The sequence below is a fragment of the Dendrobates tinctorius genome, unplaced genomic scaffold (genome assembly GCF_039654945.1).
Source record: "Dendrobates tinctorius isolate UK_male_01 unplaced genomic scaffold, ASM3965494v1 ptg000151l, whole genome shotgun sequence".
NCBI classification, from domain to species: domain Eukaryota; kingdom Metazoa; phylum Chordata; class Amphibia; order Anura; family Dendrobatidae; genus Dendrobates; species Dendrobates tinctorius.
Window position 1 is genome coordinate 20,863,255 of NW_027361818.1, and position 22,156 is coordinate 20,885,410.

The window sequence follows — 22,156 nt, forward strand, 5'->3', positions numbered from 1 at the left end:
GCCCTGCACATGCCCTCGGTTCTGAAACTGACCAAATACTAACATCCTTCATACAAAAAATAGACACAGCAGCACTCCTTAAGGGCTAAGATATATGCAAACACTGAAAACGTGAGATCTAAACTACATTGCTGCAGATTAAAATTAACTTTCCAAAAATTAAGGGTCTTAGAGCATTAATTGGTCAATTCATGTATGCCCATCAACCATGGCAAGGTTACCTTCTTGCTCAGATTGGGCCAGGGTTACTAGTGGGGTAAAACAGGGTTCTGTATTGGGCCCCTACTATTTAATATATTTATTAATGATCTAGTGGATGGCTTACACAGTAAAATATCAGTATTTGCAGATGATACAAAACTATGTAAGGTAGTTACCACAAAGGAGGACAGTTTGCAACTACAGACAGATTTGAGTAAATTGGAGAATTGGGCTGAAAAATGGCAAATGAGGTTTAACACAGATAAGTGTAAGGTTATGCACATGGGAAGGAGAAACAGATGCTACAATTACTGACTAAATGGGAAACTGCTGGGGAAATCAGACATGGAACAAGACTTAGGCATCTTAGTCAATAAGAAGCTAAATTGGAGTGCCCAGTGTCAGGCAGCTGCCACCAAAGCAAATAGGGTGATGGGATGCATTAGAAGAGGTCTGGGGACACGAGATGAAAACATAATTCTCCCTCTGTACAAATCACTCGTCAGACCACACTTAGAGGATTGTGTGCAATTTTGGACGCCGGTGCTCAAGAAAGACATTACTGAACTTGAAAGGCGGGCTACTAAAATGATAAATGGAGTTGGTTCACTACAATACCCAGAAAGGTTATCAAAATTAGGTCTATTTACTCTAGAAAAGAGAAGACTTAGGGGAGACCTAATATATATGTACAAGTATATCAGAGGGCAATACAGAGATCTCTCCAATGAACTGTTTGTACCAAGGACTGTGACAAGAACAAGGGGGCATTCTCTTCGTTTGGAGGAAAGACAATTTCTGCACCAGCATAGAAGAGGGTTCTTCACGGTAAGAGCAGTGAGGCTCTGGAATTCTCTTCCTGAGGATGTGGTGATGGCCAACTCACTGAATGAATGTAAGAAAGGAATGGAGGCTTTTCTTGTGAGTAACAGTATAGAAGGTTACAAATAACAGAATATTATAGGTAGATGGGTGACCCAGCTTAGGGGAAGGAATTGTTTTCCCTATGGAGAAAATTGTCTTCTACTCTGTGGGTTTTTTGCCTTCCCCAGGATCAACAATGCAGAACAGCTGCACTAAAAATAGGCTGAACTAGATGGACATAAGGTCTTCCTTCAGCCTTCAGAACTATGTTACTATGTTACTATGATGGGTCCTATCACCTAAACATGCCTCTCTTGGGCTATAAGCCTTCAATTTAAATGGGGATCAAAAGACACCCATCAGAAGAAGAATGCATTACCTCAGACGATCTGACTGTTACCTAGCCCCACATTTTTAAGCAGGCATTAAAAAGAACTCTCTTTAACCAAGCTTATCACCTCAACTCACTAACCAAACTCTCCATTGTTCCCTCCTTCTAAACATTATACGGAATCTGCTCCCTCCCATTCATCTGTCTCCACAACCTCTAGGCACACGATAAACGCACTTGATAATGCATTTAAACTCACTGGCTGATGACCGGATTGTGCAGGTTTACATGAAAACCTCTATTATAATGCTTGGACCTGAATAATGAGAATTTCTCACCTATTGTGTCCCCCTATGTCCTTGTAGGTTGTAGCTTGTGAGCCGGAGCGTCACTCCAAATGTAACTGTTCAACTGTCTTACCTTGTATTGAAGTTACTGTCTGTATATCTCACCCCTTATTGTAAAGTGCTGCGGAATATGTTGGCGCTATTTAAATAAATATTTATTATTATTATGAACTAGCTCACAAAATCGGTAGTGTTGATGACGTGTCCTACTACTTTGATGCAACGGACTCCTTGAAGATCTTACACACGTGGATTTCTGTACTGTAGACTATTTCAACAAGGATACAAGCATACGTATAAAGAGCAGAATTTATGGACAAGGTGCAACAATGGTGGGCAAAAGAAATATCAATGAAATTGCAGTGCTATAACTAGTGATGGGCGACTGCGATCGGATAATGTATTATCCAAGCACGTTCGGGTGTAATCGGAGTATCGTGGGTGTGCTTGTATATTATGTCCCAGTCCCTGCAGCTGCATGATTTGCAGTTGTTAGACAGCCTGAACACATGTGGGGATTCCCTAACAAACAGGCAATCTCTACATATGTTCAGGCTAACATGTTACACCCGAGCATGCTCGGATAAGACGTTTTCTGTGCACATTCGCTCATCTGTAGTGATAACTTATGGAGGGCCTTCACTGGTTGATTCTTAACATGAAATGTATTGGTTTGATATCATTTGACATTTAGTAGATCTCTTAAGTTTGCTTTCAAATCTTCTAGCTTAGCAAAAGTTTTCAAAGTAAGAATAAGAAAGACAAGAGAGGGGTGAGCATTTTATGCTTTATGCCCAAAGCTATAAATTCATCACTGATGAGATTCTTATGTTTTACAATCTGTTCATATGATGCAATTTGTATCCTGGTTAATAAGTCAGATCGCAGGGTTAGAACCACAGCTAGGTGCCAGGTGTTCTTTATACTTGTGCTGTTTTTCACATGAGAGATTTGATACTACAGTGTTTGTTAGGGCTATGTTCACATTTTCACCACATTTCTTCCATGATTTTTTTTTTCAACGAAAAATGCAGCATTTTACTGACTCAACAAAGTGAATTAAACTTTTGAAATGTTATTCACATGTTGCTTATTGTTTTCTGTGCAGATTTGAAGAGATTTCAAATCATCGGTATGACAGTTCTTTCCGTGTTTTGCAGTGGTGTTCTCCTATACTAATGAATTGGAGGAAAAACACATTAAAAATGCTCATTATTTATGCCAAGGGGTACATTTATGGTGCAGAAATACCTGCAGCAAATACATAATGTGTCCATACACCCTGTATTTCCATAAGGACTGAATCATAAACATGAAGAACAGTCATTTATGGAATTATGCTTCTCCTCGCTTTTGCATTCACTCCTGAGCTTTGACTTCAATATATGAAAAGAACAAAAGCATTAGCACTTGGGTAAGATTGGTAGGTATGCAAAAGAAGATCAATCCAAATTCAATCAAGTCTGTAACAGTTTATAAGGAGTCTGATATCATTAGACAATTAAGATCCAACGATCATTTGTCTCGGAAGAATGGTGAAAATATTTTTGGTTGGTGGTGAACAGTGATACATTTAGTGCTTGGCTCAGGTTTCCACAAATTGTCAACATAAGTGATGAGCGAGTATACTCGTTGCTTGGGTTTTCCCGAGCATGCTCGGGTGTCCTCCGAGTATTTTGGCATGCTCGGAGATTTAGTTTTCGTCGCCTCAGCTGCTTGATTTGTGGCTGCTAGACAGGCTGAATACATGTGAGGAATGCCTGTTTGTTAGGGAATCCCCACACGGCAAAATGCTCGGAGGACACACGAGCAACGAGTATACTCGCTCATCACTAGTCAACATCACTTTGAAATCCTAATTCTGTGTAAGCGTATGTAAAATCTGCAAAATGTGTTGTATTCCAGGGGCACATAGGATCGCAACAGAGAAGGATAAGGATTATTTTCAAAGCATAACCAGAAAAATATGAAAACAAGAATATACTAATAAAACTAAGTAGAGAAACTGCATGATGGTTCTGTATTGTGAATATCAGTGGAAATAATCTGTGCGGAATGAGGAGACGGAAGTGGGTAAAGTGCATATGGAAAGAATGCATCATTCATGTAAAGATAACTAGGGAGAGATAAGTGGGGAAAGACGTAGATCTCAGAGATCTAAGATGTGAACCGTGATATATTAACATCCAAGTAAACATTTTTGACGTCAGAGTAAGTAATAATGCGAGGACAGATCACAAACATAAATTCCAGTCTCAGATTGTGTCCTTTTATTTTTATTTCATAATATTTTTTCAGAGACGTTGTGAGACATAGCCGATCTTTCAGAGACACTGACCCCTATTGTACTCAAGTTATGTTGAAAGATTGGCATAGTCATTTAATCTGGGGCACTTATAGGATAACTATACTTTCAAGTAAGTTTCAAAATAAGTTGTCCTGTGAGTATAGATGAGGAGTATATGGCCAATATAAAACGTGCTCAGTACATTTCCTCAAGTTTTCCCCTTGTCAGGCAGCAGGAGCTGCTGGCTGCACGATTCCCCTCTGAGCGGGCTAAGTTGGGACTTATTATTTCCATCTTGTCGGGCAGGGTTTTGGAGTGGGCCAATTCTCATCTTCTCTCCAGATATGGACTCCAACCATAGAGAGGTTGGCAAAGTCTTCACCCACTTACGAGCTAACTCCCTCTACACCAAGTTGGAGAAGAGCCTGCTTGAGCCCTTGCCTTTCCAGGGCTATATCATCTCTGCCCAGGGTTTGGCTAACTCATTTTGCCAGTGATCCCATTCTACATCGTCCTGATGAGGAGAAACCCTTTATCTTGGAGGTGGATGCCTTTTCCGTCAGTGCTGGAGCGGTCCTTTTCCAGAAGGACGCTCAAGGTCGGAAGCAACCCTGCTTCTTTTTCTCCAAGACCTTTTCACAGGTGGAGAGGAACTATTCCATCTAGGGCAGGGAGTTGCTGGCAATGGAATTGGCCTTCTCGGAGTGGAGACATCTCCTGGAGGGAGCCCAGTTCCCCTTTCAGGTATACACCGACCACAAAAACCTGCTGTACCTGCAGACGGTCCAGCAGCTAAATTCTCGCCAGGCCAGATGGTCGCTTTTCTTCTCCCGGCTCCATTTCACCCTTCATTTTCTGTCCGGTGAGAAGAACCTCTGGGCCGATGCTCTCTCTTGCTCCGTAGTGTCATCATCAGAGGAGGAGACAGAGCCTCGGCTGATCATCTCATCCGAGAGCCTGAGGACCGTGGCTCCGGTCTGCCAAAGTCCAGTGGCAGCACGGTTATTTGGGTTGTCGCTGACTATTTCTCTAAAATGGTGCACCTGGTTCCCCTCTCGTGGCTGCCTTCTGCACGAGGCCTGGAAGCACTGTTCATTAAGCATATCTTTCACCTATATGGCATGCCAGACAAGATAGTCAGTGACCGGGGTCCCCAGTTTGCATCTCGGTTCTGGAGAGAGCTCTGTAGTCTGCTCAGCATTGAGCTAAATTCCTCCTCAGCCTATCATCCCGAGAAGGTTGGTAGATAGGGCCAACCAGACCTTGGTCACATATCTACGACATTTTGTATCAGCAAGGCAGGATGACTGGGCATCCTTGCTACCATGGGCGGAGTTTGCTTTGAACAACGCTGTGGCCGATTCCACCGACCAGACATCCATCCTCCTTAATTACGGCCAGGATCCGCGCGTCCCTGTGCCCATGCCTGTGTCATCCACCCACTCTAGGGTGGCACACTAGGCGGTGGAGGCACGTGATACTTGGGACCGCACCCAGGATGCCATTCGGGCCTCCAAGGAGAGAATGAGGGTCTCCGCAGACGCACACCGGCGACTTAGTGTGGCTCTCCGCTCGTAATATCAGGATGTGGGTCGAGTTTACTAAGTTCATGCCTGTCTACATAGGTCCTTTCAAGGTGCTCAAACAGGTTAGCCCTGTGGTCTACAGGCTTGCCCTTCCTCCACACCTGAGTATCACCGATACCTTCCACCTGTCCCTCCTTAAGCACGTCCACATATCCCGTTTCTCCAAGTCATTTGCCGGGACATCGGGCTTTTCCTCGGATGAGTTAAAGATGAATGCCATCGTTGGGTGCAGGATGATGCGAGGAATAAAGTATTATCTGGTGGATTGGAAGGGTCATGGCCCAGAAGATCGGACCTTTGAGCCTTTGGAGAACATCCGCGCTCCGCTACTTGTTGCGACCTTTGAGCGTAGCAAGGCTCAAGGAGGAAGAGGGCCCTGGGGGGGTAATGTTAGGCGTCGAGTTTCCTTCACTGCACAGGGGCAATCACAAGCCATGTCCTCTGCGGCCGCATAGATTCTGTCATGATCTCAGTGCGGGTTTGTCTCGCACACGTGGGGTTAATGTATGGAACCAGTACTGATGACTGGCATTTCTGGGGTTAAAGGTTGTGATCCCGGTGCAGGCTTACCTGCACACCTGGGGCTGTGATTGTGGCCTCTCCCTGGTTCTGGGGGAGGCTTCTTATAGCCTCAGGACGCTCCCATCCCTGTCAGTTATACTTTTGCCCTTGGCATTGTGTGGTGACCCCTGAGTGTGTTTGTGCTGTGTTCTGGTTACTTGATTCTCTGTGTATGACTCGGTCTGTTCCCTGGATATCGCTTTGGATTCTGCCTGGTACCTCCTATGTCTGTTTGGTTTTGATCTCTGCTTGGCCGATTATCCGCTCTGTCTCATCCCTGGTACTGTACTGTGATCCTGTGTATGACCTTTGGCTTTGTCTGACCTCCCATCTGTTTATCCCTCCTGTACCTCGTTTAGCACTGCTTCTGTACTCAGGACACGCGCACTGGCTCTATGCGCAAGTGTAGTGCGGTGTCCCTGACAGATTCCTGCTCAGCAGAGACGTCGGTATTGGCGTTTTGCCCAGGCTGATGATAGTCGTCTGGTTGCTCCTTCTGGTTCTGCTTTAACACCATGCTTGAGTCAGCAGCCAGCAGACGCTTCTGGGACTGTCCTGTCTTTTGCTTACTGAGCATGCCCGTGGGATGACCTCTCATTGGAGGTCGGAGGTCACATGCTCAGTTCCCGTTTCTGTTTGGATTGGTTCACTGGGAAGTTCCCGGAAGGACGCCGCTATAAAAAAGTCTCAGCCATGATGCGCTAGTATAGACAGTTATTATAACGTGTGTGTGATGATGGATGCATGAAACTGGTGATTGACTCATTATGAAACCCCTCCCTTTGATACGAATGTTGAAGGGTTATCTAAGTCTGAGTCAGCGCTTTGTAGTGGCTAAACCTAGCGCCACGGTGCTTCCAAGTCACAGCACCTCTATCAGCGCCATATTGTGCCATCCAGCACAAGGCACCAAAGTGGCTGCATCCACCAGCGCGGCGCCGTGCGCAGGTCTAGCGCTTTCCTTACCCAGTCAGGGTGGCTAGTGGCATCCACCAGAGCGGTGCAGTGCAAACTTAGTGCGTTATTATTCTGTATCTCTCTTGCTGGCTCCGCTGCAGCGGCGCCGAGCGCTAGTGGACTAGAAGAACCCCGTGTCCTTGGGGCAGAGCCCTGTGTCTGTATAGTAGCGCTCATCCAGCCGAGCCCTGTGAGCTTAACAGGCTTCGGCATTTACATTGTGTGGCACTGCGGTTCTGTGAATCAACAGAAATCACTCCTGTACACACCGGGTGATGCTAACTCACATGTGTTCATTTATTATTTGCCATATAACCTCGCCATTACCCAGCAGCAGTTCTACATCTCTGCACGGTGGACACCAGGCTCCGAACGCACCTCATTATCATCTTGATAATAAACATTGACCGGATGATAGAAAAGGGTGAGAGACGAGAACCTGAAGTGATGAAATCAAAAAGGAAAGTAAGATTTTTGTAAAAAGATAAAAAAAACTTTTATTCTGTAAATTAGTCGGATCCTGGTCACCACAACCTGGGATGAACAACCAACACGATTCGGCTAAGAGCCGTAATCATGGTATGACCGGATGAGTGGTGGGAAGTAGTAGAGGAGCCAGAAAGGTGAATACAATGCTTTTATTTTCTCTTATTTTAAAAAAAAAAATGTATGTCCTATTCCGGTTTAGAAAAAATGGCATTGGCTGTCATTTTGTAGAATCCTCACAGAAGAGAATTAGAAAAAAAAATCCCATTTTGACGAATGTGGATTTTTGTAAAATTCAAATAGAATTCACTGAAGAATCTATATATCTGTTCATTTATGAGGATATAAATACACATACTTTTCTTTCTTAATTTGGAACATTTTTCTGTTTGCCACAGTACTGCATGTCACGCGTTTCATTATTTATTCAGCAAAGATAACACAATCCCACGTGAGCATTTATTGCTCCTTAGCGATTACCGTTTTCCCCAGGCTGCGTAAATTGGGAGACGCAGTTTTTACCGTTTCACCAGAGAGTCTTCATAATTAGCAAACATTATTTAAAAGCATTTCAATACCAATTTCCTATTTAACAGCAAACAGTTCCTGTCATATGAAGGTGACGTTTCGGAGGGCTTTCGATCATGCTATGAAAAATAATCACACAAGGGGGCCAGAAAATGAAAATGTTATTTATTTTTTACACTTTTGCAGATTATTGTGACTCTGGAAGAGGGAAAGAGGTTTCCGCCTCCTCTTCATTTTCAAATAAAATGATGGGTATTCTGAAACCAGGTCCATTGAATGCCACATTATGGCAGAAGGTCCTCAACATAAAGCACTACTGAGGCGTTGGGCAGAGGCAGGCACAGTGGCCAGGACTGCGCAGATATTTGGTTCTGGCTGGGAGCTTTGAACAGCTGTATAATTTGTTACACGATCACCCAAAAGTGCAAAATCTCTATCTTGGCCAGTCTTACACCATTTATTAAAGGGCACTGGAGAGACTGCGGCTATTGCCTGGCATATATCTTTCAACTTTACATTTAGCCTTTTGCCTATTGTAATATTGATATGTGTATGAGCCTTTAGGCTATAATCAGAAGTAAATAAGGAGGTTTTTTTAAGAGGACCCTTTCCAAAATCTCCCTGAAAGATCACTTCAAAATTACTCGGTAACCTTTTCATATTCAATTTTTATGGGAAACCAACTTTGGTGTTTGTGAGTATTTTGAGTCCCCCTTTTTTGTTATTCTTCAAAAGAAGTTTTAATAAATGCATGTAGAAATCAAGATGTGCATGTCAAGCTTATCCTGATAGAATTGCCCCAAGTTAGGCAATGGGAAATCAGAAAAAAATGTTTCAGGGAAGATAAATCTGTTCCAAAACATCTTCAATTTCTCTCCAGGAAACATTTCATCAAAAGAAAAACTACTGAAAAAAGAAATCTTTCTAAAGTCATGTTTTGCTAGAAAAAACGATCATTTTTGAACACTTCATAAAACTCCAGTTAAACATTGTTTTTTTGTGATATTTCAAGGAATCTGCCTGTCCATTTTTTTATTTTCAGATAATGCAGGAGATAAATGTGTCCACCGTATCTGTGATCCATCTCTTAGGGTTCCAGGATACCCGCAGAGAAACCTTCTTCTTCCTTTTCTTTGCGGTTTATTGTGTGACAGTATGTGGGAACCTTCTCATTATAGCACTGGTGTCCTACAGCCGGATCCTCCACACTCCCATGTACTTCTTCCTCACACAGCTCTCCGTGTCAGACATCATCCTGGCCTCTGATATCCTTCCTAATATTCTCCAAGCTGCTGTGGTTAAGGACAACGTACTATCTTTCACGGACTGCATTGCTCAGTTCTACTTCTTCGATGTCTCAGAAACTGCCGACTGTCTCCTTCTAACTGTGATGTGTTACGATAGATACTTGGCCATCTGTCGACCTCTTCACTATACACATATTATGACTCACCAGTTCTGTCTGAGAATGGTAATTGTGACTTGGATAACGAGCGCTTCTGTTGTATTAATTCACACTCTAACGATAACCAAACTTGACTTTCGTGGACCCAATATTATCGACCACTTCTTCTGCGATCTTGAACCCATACTCCAGCTTTCGTGCTCGGATATCACAGCAGTTGAGATAGAAGTTACAATGCTGAGTGCTCTTCTGGTGGGCATCCCTTTCGTCATCATCATTATTTCATATGTTTATATTATAGTCGCAATTTTACAGATTCCATCAGTCACTGGAAGGCAGAAGGCTTTCTCCACCTGTAGCGCCCATCTGTTTGCGGTGTCCATGTACTATGGAACTCTTCTCTGTGTTTATTTGGTTCCGAGCGGTAATCAGTCTTGGAATGTTACCAAATTCCTGTCCTTGTTGTACACGGTGGTGACTCCACTAATGAATCCCATAATATATAGTCTTCGAAACAAAGACTTAAGAAATGCGGTTGAAAAAGTCATCAGTGAAATCTATCACTTTGCAAGAAATTACCGGTGACTAATTAACCATTTATATTTCCTATGAATTTGCAAATGTTTAAATTTAGAACTACAAATTAAAAGAGGAAGCTTTCAAAATAATTTACCCATAATAAAGCTGAAAGGGAAAAAGGAACACAATGACTTGGTAGGCAAACCAAAAAAAAGCGCTAAAGCATCACTCCATCATTTTGTTTTTATTTTACTGCTGGAGTGGTGCTTCAAATTTAACTCATGAATATCCTTTTATACTCACCTTGCAGGGTCTTCATCTGTTATCTCTCCTGTTGGTTTGTGACCAGTCAGCTGTTCCAGTGATTCATGGAGTGAGCCGGAAGTCACAACTCAATAGAGGTTTATTAGAGCCTTGTTCTTGCTCCCATAGACTTACATTCAGAGCTTGTGTCGTAACTTCTGACTTCCGGACAGTCAGAAGCTGTGGTCACAAGTTGACACCGTGGGATTGGAGCGGCACTAAAACAAGATGAAAGTGCCAGAGGGTGAGTGTAAGAGTAGGGCAGGGACCTTAGGTTTAAAGCATCAACCCTACAGTGAAGAAATCATTCTGCAGTGGTGCTATAAGGAGGACCTTTCATGGTCCTTGAATTGCTGCTCTTCACTAATTCTGGAGCACTTTTTCATTATTTTTCTGTTCCCATTTGTTCCAAAGTTGCCTTCTGATAATAAAGAAGGACATTTATCCCTTTACCCATCAGCATGCCTGCCTGATAATTTCTCTGTAGGTGTTTTCTTTCTCTCCTCTGTGACAACATTTCTAGGATATACCACAAGTTTGTTGAAAAAAAAGTTGCTTCTTTTTTATTAGGTGGCATAACTTTGCACAGAAGGGGCACAGAAAAAAAGACATCCAGAATCAGTGAAACAAAGGCAATTAGAGGAGGCACTCAGTTTGCCAATATTACTTAACTTATTTAAATAATCATTCCTCCTCCCATTGAAATTTGTATCCTAATAATATATTGCAATCATCATATTATATAGCACTGTGTACTTACAATTGCTCATCTTGTCTCTCCACTCATTTAATTCTTCTCTTTTCCATCAGGTCTACGACATCACGTGATTAAACATAGGCGAGCTGAATCCTTCTAAGCTCTAGGTAGAAACAGGGGGTCAATTTACCCTGTATGACTCATGAGTCACTGCAAAATGTTCTTGGTAGGGGTGGAGGAGTGTGAGGTCAGGGTCAGGAGTTGAAGAGAGGAGTGATTTCTGCAGGGACAAAAGATTTCCTGTTTCTGTATAGAGCAGAGAAAAGAGAAGAATTAGCTGGGTAGAAAGGCAAAATGAGCAATTGTAAGTGCACAGTGCTGTATAATATGACAACTGCAATATACTAAGAGGATAAAAACATTGATGGGAGGAGAAGGCGGAGGAGGGCTTCTTTAATTATTATGCTCTTCTTTGAATATATTATGCTGCACTCTACATTTCTCTTTCCAATTTCATATGGACCTTCATATACAGTACATATCACTTTAACTCGTATCTTTGCCTATCTCTTTTCATTTGTAACTTTTAATCTAAATAAACTTCCTTTTTATTCAAATCTAAATCTATCCCAAAAATATAAATTTCCACATCGACGGTGAAGAAAATTGTAGCCATGGATGAAGATGAATTTTGTTGTGAAACAAAGATAATTTGCCTTTTGTGCCTCCTTCTGTGACTCAATGACTCCAAGTTACAAAGATTTTGTAGCTGCAAAAAAAGCCTAAGGCTAAGTGCACACGTAGCAGAAAATTTCTGCTAGAAAACCTGACTCCCTTCCCAGAAACCGCGCTTTTTTTTGCCTCGCGTTTTTTTGCAAGTTTTTTGTGCGTTTTTTTTTCCGCGCGTTTTCAAAACGCATTGAACTAGCCAGAAACGCAGAAAAATCCACAAAATTAATGAGCATGCTGCGTTTTTTTACCGCAATGCGGTTTTTTCGAAGTAAAAAAACGCATCAATGTGCACAAAAAGTGCAAAATGCATAGAAATGACTGGGAAGCTTATTTTTAGCGGTTTTATAGGGAAAACCGCTAAAAAAACGCTAAAAAATGCTGTGTGTGAACGCAGCCTAAATTATCATCCCTCGTCCATTGTCCTTGATAATCGGCATGAGGCATTTGAGGATATGATGTGCCTGGTTTTGACCAAATGTGACACAGGTCATTGCGACCTTGTGTCACCTTTGTCCAAAGAGCATTATTCTAACAACTTTGCAAACTTACACAATGACACTCTGCTCTTTTGCAAAAAAGAGTCGTTTTCTGCTGTCAACTCTATAAATCAATTCTTATTTGCTCAGTATTCTACATATTTGCACTGTCAAGAACTCAAGCTTTTACCGTACTAATTGGTGCAAATAAAGTCATTGTACTTTGTTTTTTTTGCAGTTTTTTTGAGTATTGCACAGCTGACCTCGTCTAAGTAAAAATAAAAATGGTGACAGGTCTGATTTTGATCTTAGTGTTGAATCAGAATCATCAATGCAAATCTGGGTCTGCGGAAAATATCGGCCGGCACACGGATGACATCCAAGTACTGTCCAAATTTTACGGGTTAACTGAATCGACAAGGGGGAGAATTTTTTCTCTCTCCACCACTGAGAAAAATGGATCCTACTGTAAACTAGAATGATCTTACTGTTTTCTCGGATGGAGAGAACATGGACGTGCGAGCCTACCCTCATAAGGAAAGCCATGCATGAAATAATCCTCAAATATACTAATCAATGCAATAAATCATGTCAATTCAACCAAAATATTCTTTAAAAATATTAAAGAACTTTAATTAATTAGAAAAAGATGAAGAATATCTATTTATCCCCTTTACGAAGAAGCAATTTATTTTTATCTTACATTTTTGACCCTAGCTTTTTTCTGCCTTTCAATGTGGCCATATCACAGCTATTTATACAGGACAAAGTATAGTCGTGAATTACTCTCTTTACTTTATCAATAAATGCATGAAAAACCTCAAAAATATGAAAAGAGAAGAGGAATGCCAATAGTTTACATTTTTACTATGTTGTTCTAGTCCAAGGTATTTTATGTTCACAAGCGTAAATAGATAAAAAAATGGCCTCACTATGTGTTACACAATTCCTCCTTAAGGTTGCAACATCCTATATGCAGTATGTCTTTAAAGGGAATCTGTCACCCCCCAGGCGTTTTTAAGTAAAAGAGCCACCTTGTGCAGCACTAACGCTGCATTCTGTCAGGGTGGCTCTTTTATTTAGCGTCCCTTCCACCACCGAAATAATTGCTTTTAAAAGTTGTCAGACATACCTGTTTCTTGACTGGTGGGCAAGTCTTTTCCCCCCGGACACAGACGCCTCACATACGTCAGCCATGTCCTGCTTTTGAATTTGGCGCCGCCTCCTCAGTGTTCATTTCTTTTTCTCGCTCAGCAGAGCAGTGGTGCAGCAGGACCTGTGATGATGTCAGCACCATGTGACCAGTAGGGGCGGAGCTCAGCAGAGCAGTGATGCAGCAAGACCTGTGATGGCGTCATTACCATGTGACCAGTAGGGGTGGAGCTGAGCAGGGCAGAGGTGCAGCAAGGACCTGTGATGGCGTCATTACCATGTGACCAGTAGGGGTGGAGCTGAGCAGGGCAGAGGTGCAGCAGGACCCGTGATGACGTCAGCACCATGTGACTAGTAGGGGCGGAGCTCAGCAGAGCAGTGGTGTAGCAAGGCCTGTGATTATGTCATTACCATGTGACCAGTAGGGGCGGAGCTGAGCAGGGCAGAGGTGCAACAGGACCTGTGATGACGTCAGCACCATGTGACCAGTAGGGGTGGAGCTGAGCAGGGCAGACCTGTGGTAACATCAGAATATTACAGCATAGGTGAGAAAAAGAAATGAACGCTGAGGAGGCGGCGCCAAATTCAAAAGCAGGACATGACTGACGTATGTGAGGCGCCTGTGTCCAGGGGGGAAAGACCTGCCCCCCAGTCAAAATTCAGGCATGTCTGACCAATTTAAAAAACGATTATTTCGGCGGAGGAAGGGACGCTAAGTGAAAGAACCACCTTGACAGAATGCAGCATTAGTGCTGCACAAGATGGCTCTTTTACTTAGAAACGTCTGGGGGGGGTGACAGGTTCCCTTTAAAGTAATGTTTGACCGTGAGACAGGGCTCAGGACAGAAGAAGTGCTATTTGACTTTTGGGGCACAGATTTTGCTAGGATATTTTGCATATACATTATTTTCAGAGCCCACAAGTGCCATCACAGCAAAAGTACCTTCACATGAATCCTTTTAGAAATATACACCCCAATGGGAAGTCATTTATGGGTGTACTGACGATTTTAACTCTATGGGTGTTTTCCTGAAAGAAGCGCAGTTAATGTTTTAGAGTGAAAATGCAAATAGGCCGGTGTAGTGCCCAATACATTGTAGTGCCGCTATATTGCAGAGCCTATACATGCTGCCAAGCTCATGCTTCTGGAGACATGCCGCCATAAAATAGGTTGGTTCTCCTCACTACAGTAATTCCAAAAATGTTGACGGTAAATGTGGTTTAGGTGCTTTGCGGGGCTTAGAAGGAGGAGGCATTTCTACTTTGGAGTGCAGATGTCACTGGATTTCTTTTGGGGGAGCCATGTTGTTTTACCTGAGGCTTTGGGCTCAGTGGAAACCTTATACTGACTGAAAAAAAAGAGTAATGTAGAAATTTTTGCAAATTTACTAAAAAAGAGAAACTGAAATATCACATGGTGATAAGTATTTAGACACTTTGCTCAGACACATATTTCCCATATTTTTCTCTTTAAATGACACACTTGATTACTAGATGCACCTAGGTTTTAGAGAGGAAACAAAAAAAAAATATTTTGAGCCAAACAGTGTGCAAAAACCTTTAATGAAATACAAAAATATTATCTGTGGCTGATGCTCTGTTTTGTGAGATCTGTGAATTACAGTACAGTGCCAGCAGTACCGTATATTGTGACTACCACCCCCTTTATCCTCAGGAATACACCCACTTACTGTATACATGTATAGGGGAAGTGGACTGACATACGGACCTGTCTGCAGAGGAAGGGTTAATGTACATTGTGGTGGACATGGACTGCTGTATATAAGGTGGGAGACAGCTAGACAGAGGAGAAGAATGTTGTAGTACAGGGTTTTGGCCACTAGGGTGAGATCAAAGACAGCAGAAGTGGAGGAAGGTGTAGTACTGCAGTTTGGCCACAAGATGGGAGCAGGGAGCAGTGAGAGCAGGACTGAACATCAGCTTAGGGCTACGAAACCGTACAGTCATGGGGGGTGAGGTTACAGGAACTCTAGAGGGGAATTCCCAGTGAGAGAGGGGATAAAAGGAAGGCAGAGAGTTCTAGAACAGTCAGTCCAGGGAGAGGAGCTCAGGAGTACAGAAGACTGGAAGGAGAGATGAGACAGGAAGAAGCTCCAGAGAAGGACTGGTGAGAGAGACGGTCAGGGGGGTGGCCCTGACAGGAGAGCCAGAGATAGAGACAGCCTGGGGTACCACAAGACAGACGGACTCAGACTGGTGAAGCGATGTGGTTGTAGGCCTAGGGCAGCCACAGTGAAAGAGCCGCGAGGGACGTCAATTAGCCAAAGGAAGGAAGTTAAGGTACCCGGGCCTGTGTGCGGAGTCGAGCAGCTGCTGTGTGGAGATGCGGCATCGAGCAGCTGCTGTGTGGTGCTGCAGAGTTTGTTGAGCAGCTGCTGTGTGTCGCTGTTGGTCGTCAAGAGGATGGCCAATAAAGAGGACCTATAAAGAGGACCGCTACAGTCTCTGTCTGTTCGCGGCAAAGAAAAGGGTCACCCCCGGTCGGCACACCTACCTACATTTGGCGTAGTCGGCAGGATCATCGCCGCCAATACACCATCTTCCGCGGTAAGCCTGTCCCAAAGATCCAAAGGACCCAAGCTGAATGGGTTGAAGATTTTCCCTGTGGATTACAAGTTGGACTGTGTTCATGTTAAGAACGGCGGTACGCACTAAATTAAAAATATAAATAAAGTGTGTTTGCCGCTCGGGGTCCACCGTGCAGTAGGTGAAATAACTGCTGCTAAGTGGTGGTAGGAGCAATATGGCAGAATTGCACACAGGGTTAAACTCCACCCAAGTGCGCAGAGCAATCTCAGTTAAACTCACGGAGATGCGAAAAGTACAAACACAAATAACTGAGCCTGTTGTAGTCACAGTACTCAGTAAAAAATGCATACATGGTATATAGTCACAGGAGTAGCTCAAGACGGTGGCACTACGTCCGTCTAGACCTATCGTGTGCGCGGCATTGCAACTGCAAACGCAAAGGAGGCTGCTACTGCAGTGTGGCGTGGACACTGCCGCCAAACAACAAAGGCAAGGCGCGAGCGCAATGTCGGACGCTAGCAGCTGTGCGAGTTGAAGCAGAGGAGCCCTGGCGCTGAAACTAACTTGGTCCCTATTCACATGCGTAATATCAGAGGGAAGGGGTTTCAAATGAGTCAGTCACCAGAATCATGCATCCGTCCTCATACACACAGCAGCAAGTATGACTATACTAGCACATGGCGGAACAGCCATGCGCGCCTTTTATAGCAGCCGAGACCTTCTGCACACTTCCAGATCTCTGAGGTGGACCAATGAGAACTGGAGCGGGACCTGAGCACATGACTCCCGATCTCCAATGGGAGATTGTCCCATGAGCATGCCCAGCAAGAGGACAGAAGGACTTAGCCTCAGGAGAGGTTTGCTGGAAGGCAATCTCCTCTGCAATCTCCTCTGCAGTGGAAAAATAGGAGGAGAGTGCAGAATGTGAGAATCTGGATCCCTACTGAGTAAACGCAGGAATCCGACTCCTAACATTACCCCGTCTCATAGGGCCCCCCCTCCCTGAGCCTTACGATCCACCAACTTGTGCCCGTAAGAGGTATAGGCATCAGACTCGTCCGCAGGCAAGTCTGATGTCCCGGTAGATGACAGAAACCCGGGACACGTGGAAGGCCTCAGGGGTGGCAAGATTGCCAGGTCTGAGAAGGGATCCGTGGGAGACAGCGGGAGCAGAAGTTAAAGTGGAACGCCACCGTGTGTCGGCAGGCGTCTCCGCTCTACGCTTAAGGACGCTATTCAGAGCACAAAAGGCGCAGGCCCGAATATATTTTTTAACATCCCGAGCCCTGTGCGGCCACCAGTAAGACTCTGCCAGGAGTTTTGTGGTCTGCATATAGCCGCAGTGACCACCCCTCCTGGATGTGTGTGCCCAGGCAAGAACCTTCAGCCGAAGGTGGGGAGGAACAAGGGTCTTACCCGGTGGTACAGAATCTGGCCGTTGCGGGGCACAGTTTTTCTGAGAACCCGCGTGTTGACAAATAAGGCCGCAACTGGAGTCTTTTGCCAGACATGCCTGAAGAACAGCGCAAGACACCTCCATGGGCTCTGGAGGTGGAACCTCTGGCTCGGGTAGTTCCAGAAGCTCAAAAAAGTTGGGAGCCGGAGTAACCTTCCGTTTGGATTGATCACGCTCCATACCACGCTCCGAAAAACGGAGGTCAATGCAGGTGGAAATGGCAATCAGCTCTTCCAAACTGGCAGGAACCTCTCTAGTGGAGAGAGCATCTTTTACGGGCTCCGCCAAACCTCTCCAAAACACAGGGATGAGGGCTTTATCTGACCACTCCACTTGGAAGCCAGTGTCCAAAAACAGACGGCATACTGACTAACCGAGAGGGATCCCTGAGTCAAAGCTAGAAGCTGAAGAGAGGAATCGTGCGTGACCCCTGGACCGAGGAAGACCTGCTTAATAGCTGTTAGAAAGTGAGCAGCGGTCCGGACCTCTGGCTCACCACGATCCCATAGTGGCGTAGCCCACTCCAACGCTTTGCCCGACAGCTGGGAAACAATAAACCCCACCTTGGCCCGTTCCGTAGGGAATCGTGCAGCCAGTAACTCCAGTCGAATGGAGCACTGGCTGATGAAACCCCTACAGGAGGCGCCATCGCCAGAAAATTTATCGGGTAACGGGAGGCGGGTAACTGTCGGCGCGGGGGAGGACATGGACATATGGGAAACCGCGTATGTGATTGCCTTTACAGCAGCTTCGGTGGATTGTGCAGCTGAGAATGCCCTCTCAAGAGTGGCCAGCCGGCCCTCAAGCTGCCGAATACACTATAAGAGTTGCTGCTGTTCTGCCATCACTAGCCAGACCCTGGCGCTAGTATAATGTTAGGAACGGCAGAACGCACTAAATAAAAATATAAATAAAGTGCGTTCACCGCTCGGGGTCCACCGTGCAGTAGGTGAAATATCCTCTGCTATGTGGTGGCAGGAGCAATATGGTGGAATTGCACACAGGGTTAAACTCCACCCAGGTGCGCAGAGCAATCTCAGTTAAACTCACGGAGATGCAAAAAGTACAAACACAAATAACTGAGCCTGTTGTAGTCACAGTACTCAGTAAAAACGCACACACAGTATACGGTCACAGGAGTAGCTCAAGACGGCGGCACTACGTCCATCTAGACCTACCGTGTGCACGGCGTTGCAACTGCAAATGCAAAGGAGGCTGCTACTGCAGCACAGCGTGGACACTGCCACCAAACGACAAAGGCAAGGCGCGAGCGCAATGTCGGACGCTAGCAGCTGTGCGAGTTGAAGCAGAGGAGCGCTGGCGCTGAAACTAACTCAGTCCCTATTCACATGCGTAATATCAGAGGGAAGGGGTTTCAAATGAGTCAGTCACCAGAATCATGCATCTGTCCTCATACACACAGCAGCAAGTATGACTATACTAGCACGTGGCGGAACAGCCATGCGCGCCTTTTATAGCAGCCGGGACCTTCTGCACGCTTCCAGATCTCTGAGATGGACCAATGAGAACTGGAGCGGGACATGAGCTCATGACTCCCGATCTCCAATGGGAGATCGTCCCATGAGCATGCCCAGTAAGAGGACAGAAGGACTTAGCCTCAGGAAAGATTTGCTGCAAGGCAATCTCCTCTGCAATCTTCTCTGCAATGTAAAAATAGGAGGAGAGTGCGGAATGTGAGGATCTGGATCCCTGCTGAGTAAACACAGGAATCCGACTCCTAACAGTTCAGGACTGCTGGCTGTCATCAGGCGGATCCGGAGCGGGAAAAAAAAACTTTATAGGATGGCAGTGGCTTATAAGCACCTGAAAGAATTGGAGGAGCGTGCTTCTACATTGGACTACCAGGAGAAGCCGCATGAGGATCTGTTGCTGACTTACTATGCGGAACCATCAGGCCTGGAGGTTGGTCCTGTCGGACGGCAGGATGAAGAGCAGCAGCGGACCTCAGATGATGGGACCGGGAGCTGCGAAGGAGAGCAACTGAGACCAGCGACTCCCCGCACTGACCACTAGAAGAGTGGTGGAATGGCCTGAAAGGAGCTGCGGCGCCAGGGAAGGTGAGCGTTCCCCCGGCTCGGCCGGCGGCTCCGCAGGCAGTTCCCGCTCCTACGCCCCATGCTCCCGATGACTCTGCGGCCCCCGCCGGGCTGAACAACGCCTCCGCCAATGACCCCGAGCCACCCCGCCCGGCGGCACCTCATCCCGTGTCGCCGGTGCGCAACCGACCCACGGCTGCCCCTGCCGCGCTCCATCTTCTGGCGGCGGCCTATCCACCAGGGCCTGCCACCACTCCAGCCCCGCTCCAGATCGCCATGACCGTCGAGCTGCCAGCCTCCGCGGCCTACTCACCGGCATCTGCGGCCGCCGCTGCTCCATCCTCGGCTGCAGCCTACTAGCCGGTGACCGCGGCTGCCTTTTCCCCGTTCCTGACCCCGGTGGCGGCCTACTCACCGGCACCTGTGGCTGCCCCTGCCGCACTCCAGACCGCGGCTGGTCACCGGGCTCCGCCCCCTCTGCAGAGCCGACTGACGCCTGAACTGTCAGGCCCCGACTTCCCCGCTCTGCTCCTTGCCGGTCGGCATTCCCGGCCCCCCGCCTGCGGTTGGAGCTGCAGGAGCTAGGAGCCGATTGAAGTGGAGTCACCACGTTGCTGGAGATGAGCGTGCCCACACCACCACCGGTGGTGAACTGCTGGGTCCCGACACTATCCCCCGGTGGGGACACAGGGTCTGGAGTCCCTGTTGCTGAACATCCACACCGGGCATCTCTGGGGGTCACCGGGCCCTACGGAGGAGGTGTTAACCCATGCGCAGGGGCGACTGAGGCCTTCTCTGCCCCTAAGAGTCAGTGATAAGCGGTCATAGAGGAGCGCTTAGGAAGCAACCAAGGGACAGACAAAAATGTCAGGTCTCCACCGCAGCTCCAGCCGAAAACCTCCAATGGAGGATAGGAGCAATGAGAGAATGGAAACGGTCTTAGGAGCGCAGGAAGGAGACTCAGACAAGAGATGGGGTTAAACCACAACGCGTTTCGACGGAGAATCCGTCTTCATCAGGTGGAATTTATTAATGACATAGGGGATGGGGTATTTAAATGGGAGGCAGCCAATCACAACAGTCAAAACAGTCACATGTTATGATAGTCACATGTTACGACAAGATGACATCATATATTATAAAAAAAAAAAAATAAAAGCAACTTACATAAAACGTGAGATAAAACAGCATTAGGTAAACAAGTTTTAAATGTATAAAATGTGCTAAAAGGAACAATAAAATAATATAGATAAAAATGAATAAAATTATTAACACGTTAGTAGACCAGTAAAAAGACCAATAAAAAAGCGAGAACCCATATTAATAATAAAAGCATGTAAACAATAGCATCTAGGTAAAACGCAATGATGCTAAAAAGGCAAATAAAGTTATCTGGTCACTTTATCTATAGTTAAATTCAGGCCTTCAGGGGCAAGTGTGCCAAGCTTGAATATCCAAAAGCTTTCTCTATTGATTAAACTGTTGAAGCGATCAGCCACGGTATCAGGTATGTGGTCAATAATTGTTAGTTTCAAAGTTTTTGGATTTTTTTGGTGCACAGTTAAAAAATGTTTGGAAAGGCCGTGCAGGAGAAAGCCATTTCGGACATTCTGTCGATGCTTGTTCAATCTAGCATGCATCGTTTGTATGGTTCGACCTACGTACTGTAGGCCGCAACCACATTCAATCAAGTATACCACAAAAATAGATTGACAGTTAACATGAAAATTAATTTTATATGAGGTACCTGTAGTGTTGGATTTAAATTCATGTACCCCATTTAAAATGGAGGTGCAGCAAAGACATTTGGGGGCTCTACATGCAGAGCAACCAGGGTTCAGAGAAATTGGGAGAGAGGATAGGGAGCCTGAACTCAAGGTGGTGTTGCTTGGTGCAACAAGGTTCCGTAACGTGCGGTTTCTGCGGAATACCGTTCTAGGTCGGGGGGGAATATGCTTGGTCAAAACTGGGTCCCCTTTCAGGATGAACCAGTACTGGGTAAGGAGCTATGGGGTACATGAATTTAAATCCAACACTACAGGTACCTCATATAAAATTAATTTTCATGTTAACTGTCAATCTATTTTTGTGGTATACTTGATTGAATGTGGTTGCGGTCTACAGTACGTAGGTCGAACCATACAAACGATGCATGCTAGATTGAACAAGCATCGACAGAATATCCAAAATGGCATTCTCCTGCACGGCCTTTCCAAACATTTTTTAACTGTGCATCAAAAAAATCCAATAACTTTGAAACTAGCGATTATTGACCACATACCTGATACCGTGGCTGATCGCTTCAACAGTTTAATCAATAGAGAAAGCTTTTGGATATTCAAGCTTGGCACACTTGCCCCTGAAGGCCTGAATTTAACTATAGATAAAGTAACCAGATAACTTTATTTGCCTTTTTAGCATCATTGCGTTTTACCTAGAAGCTATTGTTTACATGCTTTTATTATTAATATGGGTTCTCGCTTTTTTATTGGTCTTTTTACTGGTCTACTAACCTGTTAATAATTTTATTCATTTTTATCTATATTATTTTATCACTCCTTTTAGCACATTTTATACATTTAAAACTTGTTTACCTAATGCTGTTTTATCTCACGTTTTATGTAAGTTGCTTTTTGTATTATAATATATGATGTCATCTTG

At 45.0% G+C, this 22,156-nt stretch overlaps 1 protein-coding gene and 1 long non-coding RNA gene across 2 annotated transcripts in view; one reads left to right on the forward strand and one right to left on the reverse strand.

The window, feature by feature from the left end:
- Positions 1-22,156, reverse strand: part of LOC141050271 (uncharacterized) — a 28,749-nt gene that overhangs the window by 1,097 nt on the left and 5,496 nt on the right. Inside the window, exons 2-3 of the long non-coding RNA XR_012220508.1 lie at positions 11,136-11,378; positions 10,376-10,593 (exon numbers count right to left, since the gene is read on the reverse strand). This is a non-coding gene — a long non-coding RNA (uncharacterized lncRNA). The remainder of the gene's footprint in view (positions 1-10,375; positions 10,594-11,135; positions 11,379-22,156) is intronic.
- On the forward strand, positions 9,194-10,138 carry LOC141049871 (olfactory receptor 11L1-like). Its single transcript, XM_073546712.1, has one exon. The coding sequence runs from the start codon at positions 9,194-9,196 to the stop codon at positions 10,136-10,138; it is 945 nt and encodes a 314-aa protein (XP_073402813.1).

What these genes read in the sequence shown, in the direction of transcription:
- LOC141049871 (XM_073546712.1), top strand. Translation starts at nt 9,194, where the DNA reads ATGCAGGAGATAAATGTGTCCACCGTATCTGTGATCCATCTCTTAGGG.